Raw genomic sequence first — 15,664 nt, forward strand, 5'->3', positions numbered from 1 at the left:
CAACTCATCCACCTAGTTTTGTCATAACTCTTCCTCAACTTTTTGAAATATCATGCGATACATAGTTTTAGCCCGATCACTCAATGGTGAAGAATCGCTTTAAAATTATTGTATCTGGATCCAGATCCGGATCATCACGAGAATTGAATCAATTCTTCCTTGTCTCACACTCAACCCGTCCACCAAATTTCGTCCGAATCGGTCCATAACTTTTTGCGACATCCTGCTCACAACATCTGTGACACCTCTGCTCCTGATGTATGGAACATCAGCATCAGCATGTCCGTTAGAAAGTTATATCAATTGGACATCATCCTTTTAGGCAGCAGTTACCATGTTATGAGGTTAATAAAACCTGAGGCCTATCTGGGAGAGCTGTTGGCCGAAAAGTCATCCTGTAACCAATGTTGGGCTTGCATTTGCTGCTTTCTGTCAAGCATTGGAAGCAGTCTCGTAGAGATGGTGAGACTTTTTATTTGATCATTACTGTTCGGCTGATGCTGGCAGGCTCGCTGATTTCCCCAAATTCTTTCAGACATGGCAGTCGGTGGGCTCATTAATCCAATAAGCTCCATGGTCAAAACCAATTGGTCGGTTTGCCTCTTTTAACTTCTGCTTTCTTGTAAAGGCGAAGGAGGAGGAACAATTGAATTTTCACTGAAATGAGGCACTCATTTGTGGACTTGTCCATCTTCTCCGCCTGGGTTCAGAATCATTACTGCAGCAAATTTGTTTGATTTTTGGTGCTACATTTCCTGCTATCCTCTCCATTGTTGTTCATACATTCCTTGATTTGGTTCTTGTGTTTTGCCTCATTCATATTGTTATTTTTTTTTTGTAGTATTTTGTAAATCAGGTCAGGATTATGATGCATGCCATTGGTACCATGTATTGCAAAGCTATGTGTAATATTGTCAGAAAGCCTGTGACTCAAGCAGGCCCCCTTTCCTATCTGTAGGTGAAGAGGGTGTCCAGAGATGCAATGAGCCTGGTGATGGCTCAGTGGTTGAGGTGGTGGCTTGGGATCCTTGGGTCTTGAGTTCAAGCCCCGTCGGCTGCTGAATTAATACACCAGGGGGTTGACTCAGCCTGTCATCCTTCCGTCGGCAAAATGAGTACCAATTGCAGTGTGTGTACTGGTAGAGGGGCATTGTATCAGCGACACAGTCGCGCTTCAAGAAATGATAGCTACCCCGGCAGCGAAGCTGCCATACGACCACCACCAGCAACCCAATGTAATAAAGAAACAAATCTATTGAAGGGTTGTTGAGTATATTTGATATGATCGGCCATCAGAGTCTTGAAGAAACCATAAATTTTCAATCTGTACATTTCAAAAAAAATGCAGCGATTTTTATGGTTCAAGAAATGTCTCTTAAACTCTGGAAATAACTTTGACATAATGAGGAGAGATGCCTACCATGACCAATGGGCCCAAAGCACCATGCTCCATTGCAGGGACGTGCAGTTCATGAAGATCTGATATTGGCAAAGAGGAGAGGTCTACTTATGAACGATGAACATCGGTACGATGGGAGAAAAGTGCCTGGATTCGCTGGAAGTATTTGTTCCGAGAATGACAGGAAATTAAACACAAAGCTTTTGTACTCTTCTGAAGTTTATACAAGATAGTTGGTGACTCTTTGGCTGCTACCTTAAAGTCTGTCTGTGGCCATCTTCAGTCCTTCCTAGTTTGAGCCAATAGTGTAAACCTCAAGTCCACAACCATAACAGCTCAGGGTAGAGGTGGAAAGGAAAGAAGACTGTAGGATGGGCAAATGTTCAGCACCTTTGATGATTTAAATGTTTATACTGAGCAAATATTATTTGACACAAAGCTAAATGGTCTGGTCATGAGGATTGGGAGGGGGGGGGAGGTGGGGGATGAGGATGGAATTAATTATTACTTGCTCTTGCGTTATGTAATTATATATTATGAACAATAATAGATTAATCACCTCCAGCATTCTCTTCCTCCCTCATCCACTATCTCAATAATCGATTGCCTCCTTACACCATGGTTTCTGGGAAGTCATTGGTTTGAGATGTAGTCACGGCCCACGATGACTGTATTTAACGTATGTTACTAGTCTCACCGCGCAAGAAATGTAGATTCACAATGGCAGAAGAGAAATAGAGCAGATTTTAAAATATGTATATATATATATATATATATATATTAAACTATGCCTGGTGTTGGCTTAATGGTTAGGGTAGTGGACTTGGGATCCTAGGGTCCTGAGTTCAAATCCCGCTCAGCTGTTGAATTAACACCAGGTGGGGTTGACTCTGCCTGTCATCCTTCCGAGGTCGGCAAAATGAGTGCCAGCATGCTGGTATACTGTGTCGGAGTGGCGACCCGTCCAGGATTGTTCCCAATAGCCAAGGAGACTGCTTCGGTGGCACCAACGCTCTGCACAGAGTATGGTCCTAATGGATGGATGGATATTAAACTGAAATTATCTGACTAATCACTACATCACCATAAAATACATTACCTTTGTTTTGTTTCCATGTCTTTGGCTTAACTTCACCTTCACCATCATACACATCACACGATAATTAGATGACAATCATCCTGTTTACTTGTGAGAGTAGATTTGAGAAAAACTAGTCGTTTTAAACACTATGCTATTTTTTGATAAAGAGGACAAGGATCATGGAAGAACGACTTGTCGACAAGAGCACAGAAGTCAATACAATGACGGGAGTAGAAAGCACAGTTTGACAAGGGGCACAGAAAACAAGTAACGTACAACGAGACAAGAAGGAAAACAAGAAAGGACACTGAAAACACTGCACAATGAGGAAGACAAAGATGTTGGAAGACACATGATCAAGGAAGCAACAGCTGGACAAAAGGGCAATGTTAGCAGGAACAGACACAAAAAAAGTTCTGTATCGGTATGAGAGACAACACGATATGGTAATGCGTCAACAACAGGCTCAACAACCGACTTTATCATTTTCCCAGTGAGTTTTTGTTGTCGAATAAATTAAATAATATATTGGAGAAATTCACTGCGAACGAATTTCAATCATAAGTGAATAAAGTAAAGGTTAAAACAAGCATTATTGCCCCCACGAGACTCGTACTGTTGGCCAAGCCGTCCAGAGAGATGCTCTGCAGGTTGAGTGGAGGAGCTACAGGAACAGTGAAAGGACTCCCAGCCACAAGATCCTGTCCATACATGACTCCGATGGACAATTCGCCCTGCACACGATCCGAGGGGTCAAAATGACAGCCACAAACCAACCGGATATGAAAGTGATAAAAAAAATCAATTGTGCAATCATGTGCTTATAGATAACGCTGAATGTACAAATGCAAGGGTCAAATCACAAATACAAAGGTCTAATCATAAAAAACAAGGGTCAAGGTTAACCTGCGCTTAATGTCTTTGAAAAAGTGAAAGTAGAGATAAGTTAATTTAACTTATCCCATTTTTCAAGGTAACTTTTCCTGAAAGTAATGCTTTTCAATTTTAAAAAAATAATAATTCTGTTTTAAAAATAAGTTAGGCTCAAAAAATATCCAAGTCATGCATTCAATATAATGGATATATCGACATGGTGAATATCTCATGAGGTTAATAGCTTTGCACTGTGATAATATTACCAAACTTTCCTTGATGGGTTTTGATGGTTTACTCTTCTGCTGTTTTATCGATGTTAAAGGCAACAATGAGAGGTGCTACCTCTTCCTCGTCCATTCTTGTTTCTATTGGTGGATGAAATCCAGTCATAAAGTAGCCCACCTTCATAGTAATGTCTGCTAATAGTGCAGGCCATTTAAATTAGAGGCAAAATTCGACAGGTGGCAGATAGACATCCTCCATGGGGTTAAATCATTGCTTGGCATCACTTTGTTCCTCACCACATCCAAGGTATTCATAAATGGGGTTATGGAATACTATACTGCTCTTAAATTTTGTTTGGAGCTCCAGAATCTTATTTAACACCATTGATTCAATGGAGAATAAGGTTCTGGGCCAAAAAGGCATCTGATAATAAGACTCGAAAGGACAAAACATTATGTTGTCACACCACAGACATGCTGGTCCTCTCTCCCTCCCCTCCTCCCCCTCCCATCTCGCTCTCCCCATCCATCCTCTCCAGCTCCACGTCCATCTCCATCTGCCTAGCACAACTGTTGCTCACATGTGAGAGAAGATAGCTATAAAGATAGAGATCGACATAAATATAGGTAGATAGATAGATACGGAGATAGACACAGAGATGGAGAAGTGCATGTGGCAACATGTTTGGCAATTTACTTCACTCTCCATTGTCTCTATATATGTATATGTTATAATTTACTATGGGTGACAAACAGCTGCTGATTTTTCACATTTTATAAAATAATTTTGTTTTTTTAATTATTTTGTGTTTTATTTGAAGAGAAAGATCGATATTTCTAAGGTGCGGTGAGCTTTCACTCGTGTAATGCCATGTTTGGGATGCTGAGCCATAATAACAGGTTAGTTTGGGTTCCTACGCTTTACATGTTGGTCGAGAAAGTGATTATTCATGTTGGCACTATCATTTGTGGAGTATTTTTTAATACAAAAACGAGGCTCATGGAAGATTTAGATGCCCCCCCTCCCCCTGCAATCCTCCGCACACCCATCGTTTGTCTAAGTCTGTCTCTATATTGGCATTCAACTCTGTTTCCTCCCTCTTGCCGTTTTGTTTGTCCTTTTGTGTCCTGATACCTTCAGTTTACTAGTACGAGCTCCTCTGCGAGCCTCGACTATACATACAAAAAAAAACCTTCAACGAGCATACGCATGACGCATGACATATGACGCATGACATATAGCTTTCATAGAGGAGGTAATCTGCTCGTTCTGCCTCATCTGGCCTACAAGCATCACCAAAACAAGCAGTCCCTTTCATGATGCAGGATAAGCAGTCTAATTATTTTATTTAGGACTTCAAGACAGCTGTGCACCACTACCTCAGGTCATCCTCCATCCATACTTGTGATCTCTTCTACTCCAAATTATCCCATTCCCAAGCATTCCCTTTTGCCAGGTTATTGTGATTTTCCCCCTCTCCCTCACCTCTTTTTGTTTGTTAGTTGTCGGTTGGTTTGTTCCTTTTCTGTGTCATCCCCACTTTCCCCTTCCTCTTCTTGCTGTGTTTCAGTCAGCATGTATGCAGCTTAGTCACCCAATACACCTTCTCTCCCTCGCCTTGATCTCACTCTCACTCAGGGTGGGGGCTGTGTTATGCTTGTGAGGTAGATGAAAGGATTTCATAAGAAAGATAGCATTGTGTAGAGTTGCTTGGCCCGTGGATGTGTAGGAGACATCTCGATGTAATTAAGTAGGGAGACTGTGAGCTTAAGTGTTACTTGTCACCAAATGGGGTGGGGGGTGGTGCTGGTGCCATATTAGTTAGGGATCAAGGATAACTTCCCCAGTATGTAATCACCCCTCTGTGACTTTTCCCTATGTTTATACATTTCAAGATCGGCACTAAAGGTGGGGAACACATCCCTAAAACAACTACAAGCAGGCATAAATCCTCACTTCAAAGGGTGACAACAGGCGAAGTCACAAGGGATGACATCCCCCGAGGGATGATTGATGAGCGTGATGTGAGATGCAAAAAGAGGAAGAGGGCATAGGAGGCGAATAGTCAAGGAGTAAGGGATGCACGCGGTTGGAAGAGAAGGTTACTCGGAGGACTTTTGCTCTTGGCATGATGAAGGCTGCACGATTCTCGTGTTCGTGCTGTGTGTGAGTTTGGCTCGCATGCTGAGCAGGACTTGGCCATTGATGGTTCGGTTTAGCTGTGAAGTGTGTATAATTCTGAAGAGGGATGGAAAGTTTGCCTTGTGGCCTCCTCATGGGGCCTCAGAGATTGTCTCGTCGTGTGGACCATTGTTGTGAACAGACTGAATGTGAGAGAGGAACGTCAGCATATTCGCTCTGGAGAATAAACTACAGCGTGGTTTGTGAGCCATGACATCGAGTGCCATCTCCGCGCTGCCTGACGAACAGCTCGGCGCCATTTTGCAAAGGAGAAGTTAATTATTGCAGAAAATTTTCTGTAAGGCTCACTTGGCTGCACCTGGATGGGTTTGACGGTTGTGGAGTAGCGGCTGAAACCCGAATCCTATCCAGGTTCCCCCTGATGACTCCATAATTGCTCTTTACTGCTTCAGGTTCCTTCTTGGTCTTCCGTTTCATTATACTCTGCTGTTTGTGTTTCCCCTTTTGATTTTATTCCCTTCCATTCTGCTGTAGCTCTTCCACGAGCTGTGATCATGTATACAATAAACAAACAAGAAAGATGTCATGCATAGCATGATACTTGCGGAATCCATAAAACAAATTTGACCTCAAAAATAATTGGTGGTGATCAGGATGATGAAGAAGAGAGTGACCTGAAATATAAATCCTCTTCAAATTTCAAGTCAATCGGATGAAAATTGAGGATTTTAGAAATGTAACCTAAGTCGTTGACCTTTTGGCCAATGATGAACTCAGAAATAATTGATTGAATTCAATGAAGAACTAGAGGGGGAGCACTCGGGAGAGTGCAAAACCTCCGCCGCCAATACTGCTGGGTCACTCAAGTGAACCTTATATCTTATTCATTAAATATGATGTCAACAGTGCTGACAGAGTTATACTTCTTTTTTCCAACATTTTTTTTTTGGGGGGGGGGGGGTTGGAAATCACTTAAAACATGTAAAAATGCAAAAAAAAAAATCGAAATTTTGTTGAAAAAAAAGTTGCAAAATTTTTTTTTCTCTAACAATTTTGTTTTGGGGGTTGGAAATCACTTAAAACATGTAGAAATGCAAAAAAAAATTATTTTTTCTCTAACAATTTTTTTTGGGGGGGGGGAACCAAGTCCAAAATTTAATGGCATGATCCTTGGACCATACCTAACCCCCCCCCCCACCAAGTTTCGTCGAAATCCGTCGAGGAGTTTTTCCGTAATACTGTTCACAAACAAACAAACAAACAAACAAATAAACCAATGTCACCCGCAGGGTGACCCGTATCTTGCCAAAAGGTGACCACGTGTGACTTCTTTAAGGTCACACTGAGGTGAACAGAGCTGCTATCCACCAGGAGCGACTCCTTGAGGAATATCTGCCAACGAGAGATTCCGATGAGAATCGTTCTACAGAGTAACCATGATAAAATATGCTTTTGCCTCATAACGTCACCAAATGACGTCTTAATATCTCAAGCTTGACATATCTAGAAAGCACTCATTGAGGTGTTCAATTTGAGGTACTACACGATATGGTTCCTAAAACTAGAAAATTTGACCTTGGGGTCAAATATGTTTGACCTCAGGCACTAACCATGAAGGTCAAGGCCAATCGCCACCAAAAATTAATCAGCTGAGTGCCAGACCATGAACTATATTCCCATGAAGTTTGAAGACAATCCAATCAAAATTACTCAAAAAATAAGGGTTTCGTCGACTCCCCTGATTTGCGACAAAGTGACCTTGACCTTTGACCTTGACCTTCAAAATTTTGTGCACTGAAAGGGACCTCTACAGGCCTCTGATATGCGAAGTTACAAAAATTTCCGATGATAACTGTGCTCTGCAGAATTTTTTATACGTGATTACAGACAAACAAACAAAAAAAAAAACAAAAAAAAAACATACAAGCTGACTAACATATCTTGCAAAAACTTCGTTTTGGCAAGATAACAAAAAGAAAGGGGTGAAAACAGTAACCTCCGTCCATCTTCGAAGATGGCGGAGGTTAAATATGGAACTCCTCTTCAAATTTCTCGTCAATCGGATGAAAATTGACAATTTTAGAAATTTAGCCGATGTTGGCCTTTTGGCTCATGTGAACCTCAAAAAGAATTGGTGGTTGAACACAGTGACCTGATATGCAAATCCTGTTCAACTTTCTAGTCAATGGGATGAAAATTGAGGATTTTAGTAATTTGACAAAGTTGTTTACCTTTGGCCGATGTTAACCTTTTGACCTCAAAAATAATAGGCTTCTTGCTTATAATGAACTCTACCATGTCGTGAAGTTTAGTGAAGATTGGTTTAAAATTGTGACCTGTCGTTGACTGACGTACAAACAGACAGACAGACAGACAAACACATCAAAACCAACCAACATACTTGAAAAATCTTCAATTTTCATAAGTAATAAAACGGTCCACATGTCATGCTTTACCCTCCATGTCCTCACAGCAACTTGGGATGAGGACTAAAATGCCACCTATGAAAAGGCAGTGCTGCTCACGTCTTATACAGAAAGTGCTGAGGACATTGTTTTTAAGCTGTCTGTTCTGTTGTGTTGTTGAGTGATAAAGCAGCACAAACAGGTTATTTTATCATCTTGTAAAAAATTGAAATCCTAGTACATACCTGCTCTAGTGGAGTGTACTTGACTGTGAATGAATAATCATGGTTGTCGATGACGTCGAAGTCACACACCGCCTCATGACCTTGACTGCGTGCTGAGAACTGCACATCGAGTGCAGCCTTGCCTGCTCCCTTGGTTTGCACTGTAAAATGCGTTGGCTTGGCAGCCTCAACACCTGGAACACCAACACTGCCTTCATGGGACATTCCTACTGGAACACAGACTAACACTATCCTCAGAGAACATCCCCAGTGGAATATGTACACACACGATCTTCATCGGACTACCACATTTGCATTTTGTGTGTTCTATTTCTCTGAAACCTGCAATGTCCAAATGCTATCTCGTGCTTTGTAAGGCCACACATTTATTTCTGCATCTCAAAAGGCCTTCACATGGCTAGGTCCATTGCTTGGTTGAAGCTGCTAATACTCACCGATCTTGCTCAGTCCAGGCCCCTCAACTTTCACCCTCTTGACATCATGCGAAGGGTCCACCTTGATCTTAAAAGGGCTGTGTGGAATTTCCTGAGGAATAAAGAGATGGGGCCTCCATAATGAAAATGTGGGAAAAAAGCTACCTTCATTGGGGAACAAACTTTACAGGCATTTCAGTGGTTGCATCCTCAAATTAACGTTTCATAAACATGGATTTTGACAGCTCCAATGTTCTCCAAATCCTCCTTTTGTACCATTAACTTGGCAGCAAATTGTGCTGACGAATTATCAATTTTTCCATTTTGTTCATCCATCCTTGCTGTTCAATATCGCATTTTATTCCCCCATTCCTCGCATTTAAATGTTCTCTCAAAATTGCATTCATTCATCCCATATAAAATAGCCATCATTTTAAGCAGTTGAGTCTGAGGGACAACTGCACCCCTCAGCATCACCGACAACGTGTTCAACATCATTTTGTTCGACTCCTGGATTAAACATTCCAGCAAAGTCGATTTCTATCTTATGTACACGAATAAATGTCGGTGTTTGTGTGTGTCCTCCATAACTCCAAAACTATAAAACCGAGCACCCTGAAACTTTGCATACATACTAAGAGAACTCCAAGGAAGTGCAAGAGTAAAAATTGGGTGTTTGGTTTAATTAAACGCCCCTTTTGAAGATATTTAACGGCTTTATTTAATTATATCCTTTATCAGGTGCATCCTCGGCCACCTCGCTGGCAACTTAAGGCATCCTCGGTAACCTCGCTGGAAACTTAAGGCATCCTCGGTAACCTCGCTGGGGACTTAATTCACCATTTTGTTCCACCTGCTCAACAATTTTTCATGATAGTTTTTTTTTTTCACTTTCCTCACTCATATTATCGAATGACTGATCCTCATAGGTACAAATCGCTGGGTACATTGTAATGCTTGTAAACGCTCGGAGACGCTAGCATTCCTGGCTATATTTCATTTCTGCATATGCCATAACCACTGGAATCTCTGAAACAAAACCGAATTACAAAATTAAAGCTCCATAACTGAACTTTGCAGCATTTCTGACTGCTAAAAAGTGCTCATTTGTCCGATTTGGACATATTTGACATTTTGGGCATCTTCGGGAGGTATGTGCTTAATTTGACGGTTTGGTGATTGCATGCCAAGCCAGCGGTTCTTTATCAACCATATAAATGGAGTGCTTGCTTAAGTGCTTTCGCCACTTTCTGAGCGCCCTACAGTCGATAGTGGTGCAGTTTGTGTCCCAATTGGAATGTAAAGTCGGAAGTTACTCCAAGGTAGAGGTACACAGGGATAGATTGGATATTATATATGACTCGATGTACTTTACAAAGGTTATGTAGTTTCTCTTTGTGAGTTTCAAAGCAAAATATATTTGATTAAACCCAATTTCCAAGCTATTTTCCGTATTAATGTTTTCTAAATTACCGAGCCAATTTTTTTCCACCCGTCACATGAAGATTGTTAGCTGTTTATAAAGATAGTTTATGCACATCTCTTTGAAACGCCTATAATGCAACGTTGTGTTTTTAATTTGTTCATTGAAATTCCCCCAAAACAAGGGGAAAGCGACTCAAAGTTTTTGGGTTGCATACAGTATGTACTGTCGTGGGTAATCACACTGAGTCCAATCAGCCGATTGCTGATATCGGCCAAGCACTCACATGTATGTGTTGTTCACAAAGCATAACATATTCTCTCTGCTAACTTTCCTACCCACATCCCCTTATCTCTTTGTCCATTCCTCGCTCTACTCCTCCCCCAATACTCCGTCTCTCTGTCTCTCTCTCTCTCTCTCTGGACATATCCAGATGGTGGTTATGTTTGGACAATGATGATCTCCATACATGTCTGGATGGTGGTTATGTCCGGGTGGTGTTTGTCTCCAGACAGTTTGGATCTGGACGCGTCTGAGTCGTGTTCGTCTCCGGATGTGTCTAGGTGCTGTTCATGTCCAGACGGGAGTTTGGCTCCAAATGTGTCCAGGCAGTGTTTGCTTCTGGATGGCTTGTCTCTGGACGCGTACGGGCGGTGCTTATGGCCAGACGGGAGTTTGTCTCTGGATGGCTTGGCTCTGGACGCATCCGGATGGTGTTTACCTCCGGATGTGTCCGGGCAGTCTTTGTCTCCGGGTGGTGTTTATCTCCGGATGTGTCCTGGTGGTGTTTGTCTCTGGACAATGTTTATCTCCAGGCATGACCTGGCAGTGTTTGTCTCCAGATGGTGTTTATCTCCTCGACGTGTCCTGCCAGTGTTTGTCTCTGGGCAGTATTTGTAGTATGACCAGTAGAAAATGGATTTCAGGCATTATTTTATTTCCATCTTTGCTGTTATTCTTTGCAGAATCAATTCAATGAGAGAGTATGAATCGTAATTGATGCTCCACCACAAGTCTGCCTTCCCTTCCCTTCCCCCACCCCTCCTCACTCTCCCTCCCTCCCCACTCTCCCGCCCTCCTCTCTCTTTCCCCCTCCACCTCCTCATTCTCCCCCCCCCCCATTCTCACCCCCCTCATATTATTCCCGTCAGCGAAGCAATCGGTGGTATTTGCTCATGCAAATATAATGCAAACTTTGTTTTATTTTACGAGAAGGCACTGCAGAGCAACCTACCAAAATCCACAACAAGGGGGAATCAACAGCCCATACTTCATCAGATGAAGGGTCCACTTTGATCTTAAAAGGGTTCCACCCACAATGGCTCCTATAATCACCCCATCTGACACAAAATGTCATGTGCTCGGGGGTGGGGGTATTGAATGGGGAGGGCGGGTGTCGCAACCACCCACAGGATACACTCAGATGGCATTAGCAAAAAGGCAGCAACCACACCTTGAGAGCAGTTGTGCCCCAAATTGTGACAGAGTATGACTCATGTGGCTGGTAAACAAAATACTCGTGAAACAGGACTTGTGCCATAATGTGGGTGAAAGATATACCCAAATTACCCAGATTACCCAAAACCTATCATTAATTAAACATGTACACAAGCACAACAGTTTGCAAAATTCATCAGCAAAATCTCTGAATTCTGAAAACAGGGCAGCAGTCTCACTTTTACGATGATTATCAATCTAGTTCACATTTCACTTCTCTTTACTGAACTAACATTAAAAATACAAACCAATCCTAATCCTGAAATTTATAAATTCCAAGTCCCAATTGCAACAATAATTACATCATCAACCATTCCAATCAAAGGAAAACCACCACAAAATAAGGAAATACTAATTTTCAAAACAATATGCACTCGCCATGAAAAAAATAGGATGGCGGGTCCTGAAGCTCACCTGGATAAGTAGCAACAGTCACTCCACCACTCCTTCCCCCCTCGCAGACCCCCCCCCCCCGAGACCCTGATATCTTTTAATGCTGTGAACAAACTTTGGTACATAATGGGTGATGAATGTTGTGGTATGCCTGGTGTTGGCTTAATGGTTAGGGTGGTGGGCTTGGGATCCTATGATCCTAAGTTCAAACCCCACTCGGCTGTTGAATTAATACCAGGTGGAGTTGACTATGCCTGTCATCCTTCCGAGGTCGGCAAAATGAGTGCCAGCTTGCTGGTATACTGTGCCAGAGTGGCAACCCGTCCAGGATTGTGTCCAATATTCAAAGAGACTGCTTAGGCAGCACCAACACTCTGACCAGAGTATGGTCCCAATGGATGGATCGATGGAAGGTTGTGGTCAAGTTTCAACGAAATTGTGTTTGTAGTTTCAGAGAAGAGAGCAAATACCTACTGTATTTGTGGTGGTTAAATACTACCCCCACCCCCCCCCCAGTCGACCCCTTATTGAGCGCAGATTTTGATGCGGTCAATACACCTTCGTTAGGCATCAGATATGAAGCTTGTGGCCAAGTTTAATCAAAATTATGTGTTTTGTTCAAGTGACAATGACTGAAGTGTTTACAGATTCACTCACTCACTCACTCACTCACCCACTGCTTGATCACATAAGCTCACTGTGTGATCACTGCTTGATCACATAAGCTCACCAGACTAAAGTCCAGGTGACCTAAAAACAGAACAGGTAATTGTTCATGCAAGTTATTTATGTGACATCATGTGATCTCTGACGGAGATAAATGCTGAATAATTACACGTCCATTTCACTGTCATCTAATTAAGTAATGCTCACAATGCGGCGAATGTTTTCATGTGGATTGAAGTAACAATCTCAAGAATAGTGGGTATGTCCACCTCTGGCAAGAATCACTGCATTGCAATGTCGTCACATTGACAATATGTGCACTCAAATCTGAGTCAGGGAAATGGCATTCCACGCCCAAATCAGCTCCTATTCCAGCTCAAAGGGTCTCTGGCTGTGTTGGCAAGGTTAGAACTCGACGATAAATTAATATGACAGATGTTCAATTGGATTTAAATCTGGAGAGATGGCAGGTCACTTCAGTTCAGAAAGGTGTCATGGCATTAATGCTGGCATTGACAAGGAAGTTCCTTGTTTGATTGGCTCTACGAGCAGATATGTTCCCCATTATTCAGGTTTATGGAGCTGAGCAACCCCAAATAATCATATGGTGGGTTTTATAAGCTCTTATGAAGGTTCACGCCAATTCCCAAATGCCACAAGTTTTACTCATGCCGCGGTTATCATGCCAAATCAATGAACCAGGCCAGACCAACACACTGGTAATCAAAGAGGTATAATAAATGATAAACATAATAATAATAAATAATAATAATAATAACGAGAGAGTTGAGAGAACACCTTATGCTGCACAGTAATGAGAAACAAGGACATGAGAGGGGTCCGCGAGTGGAAAATTTGATTGTTCGTGATGCGGTAAAATGTGGTAATATTTTGTCCATGTCCTGCTAAATGGAAGGATTTTGAAAGTGCTGAAAAGGTGATTGAAGTTCTCCAGTGTTCAAGTATATGATTCAATTGAAATAAAATAACGATATAAAAAGTCGTAGAAAAAAATAATTCAGAAGTTTACTGCCATTGTTGCAGCGTCTTTTACACCACCTTATTTAACATGGTACATTAGTTCTTCATGTCTATTGCTTGAGTCCTCTTCTTCAAATCCTTATCCCAATCACAAGTCTGTGTACCAGTCACCAAGTGTTAAGATTCTTCAGGTTTCTCCTTGAAGTAAAACGACCAAAAGGAAATTTACAGATGTTTGGTACTACAGAATTTTAATATGGATACATACAAACACGACATGATAGTGACCGAAGCTTTTCGTGCTGCACTCTTCAGGGTAAAAATCGCAGCAAGTGAAGAAGGAAGTGAAGGCGCGTGCTTTATACGGAGGTCTCAATAAGGTAGACGCTGATTGGTTCAATCGTAATGACGTCACGGTTAATCAGAACGCCCATTGGTCGGCTCATCATCTTCACCTCGAGCTCTCATTGGCTGCAGCAGAGTTCATCGATGATTGACGTTTGCAACCACATCCTGGAGAGAGGGGGGACGGGTTTCCCCAAAGGTCCATTCACCATTTGTTACCGTACAGCCCTTGATCTTTCCATGCTGGAAGAGACACAGAGATCGTACAAATTCCTTTTGACGACATAATATTGGATCGGTGATAAGAATGAAGGTTGCTTCCAACATACGTAAATGAAACGAGCTCCGACCTCGGCTCAATATCCTGAACATATCTGCATTGTCCTGGTCTACACAGATAGGGTTGGCAACCAGGTGCTGTGCAATGGCAGATGAAGCAGGTACAGTGGCCGGTGGTTGCTGGATATTTCTACATGCTCACACTGGTTGTGTTCTCACCCTCACAATCTTTCTTCGAATTGCCAAGGGGACGTGATGTTTGATCCGATCAGCCAATCTTAGTGTAATGCGGCCCACGTACCGAGCTTCACATCGGCACTTAAACTCATAAATAACATTTCTGGTTTGTGAGGTGGGTAGCACATCCTTGTTGACTGACATCAGCAAACGGCGAGAGGTAAAGATTACTCGGGGTTGCACAGCCAGAAACGTGTTGGACACAAAATATTTGATTTGTACTTCAAACCATCGTGATGGCATCAAACCCTTTCCAGGGCATCCTGATATAGACTGGACGTTTGTCCGGACCGAATCTTCCGATCTTTTGTCATGTTTAGAAACTTGTGTATGTATCTTGTGGTGAATGGAAGGTCGTGACATGTGATCACATGTTGCCCGGCTCGAGCACAGAAGAGATAAAGCTGAGGTTCGGCTCGGCCGCGGGGTTTGTCCCTGGGGCATTGCCGTTTTATGTCGGCGGCTCACTTGGTGCTCATTGAATGGTGAGAATACTGATTGATATATAATACTGATTTATTTTGCGGTGATTAGTTGCGCGTGTGTACCTTACTGCTTATACTCCATGCTGCGTCTGTATTTCCTGGTGTGCCCGTAGAAGCGGCTTCAATCAAATGGAATAAAGCCTAAACTCTGAAGGTTCTTCTCTCGTCCTCATTTCAATTTATTCCATTTGGTTTTCTCGGCTCTCTCAACCAACGATGGACAAGATCTACAAACCCGAGAGGTTCGACGCAGACCCAAACGCGACTGACTCAGAAATGAAATGGTCGCATTGGTTCTGTTCCTTCTCACACTATCTGACCATCATCGAAGAGGGAGCTGACAAATTGGCCGCCCTCGTGAATCATGTCTCGCCCAGCGTATACAGGCTCTTCTCGGAGTGCGACACTTACGAAGCAGCGATGGACGTGCTGCAAGCGCTCTACGTGAAGTGCAAGAACGAGGTATACATACGACATCTTCTCAACACATGCAGGCAAGCAGCCGGGGAGACAATCAATCAGTTCCTGCAAGCTCTGAATCAGCTGGGAAAAGACTGCAGCTTCCGGGCCGT

The 15,664-nt window shown here is 42.5% G+C and overlaps 1 protein-coding gene across 2 annotated transcripts in view; it reads right to left on the bottom strand.

The window, feature by feature from the left end:
* Positions 1-15,664, bottom strand: part of LOC147019876 (filamin-C-like) — a 281,783-nt gene that overhangs the window by 111,497 nt on the left and 154,622 nt on the right. For both annotated transcript variants that reach the window (XM_085894677.1, XM_085894676.1), the window contains exons 18-20: positions 8,808-8,898; positions 8,374-8,546; positions 3,097-3,214 (exon numbers count right to left, since the gene is read on the bottom strand). In XM_085894677.1, the coding sequence (XP_085750803.1) occupies positions 3,097-3,214; positions 8,374-8,546; positions 8,808-8,898 (382 nt within the window). The remainder of the gene's footprint in view (positions 1-3,096; positions 3,215-8,373; positions 8,547-8,807; positions 8,899-15,664) is intronic.

The sequence above is a fragment of the Eptatretus burgeri genome, chromosome 9 (assembly GCF_056783735.1).
Source record: "Eptatretus burgeri isolate ZD-2024b chromosome 9, Ebu_testis_v1, whole genome shotgun sequence".
NCBI classification, from domain to species: Eukaryota; Metazoa; Chordata; class Myxini; order Myxiniformes; family Myxinidae; genus Eptatretus; species Eptatretus burgeri.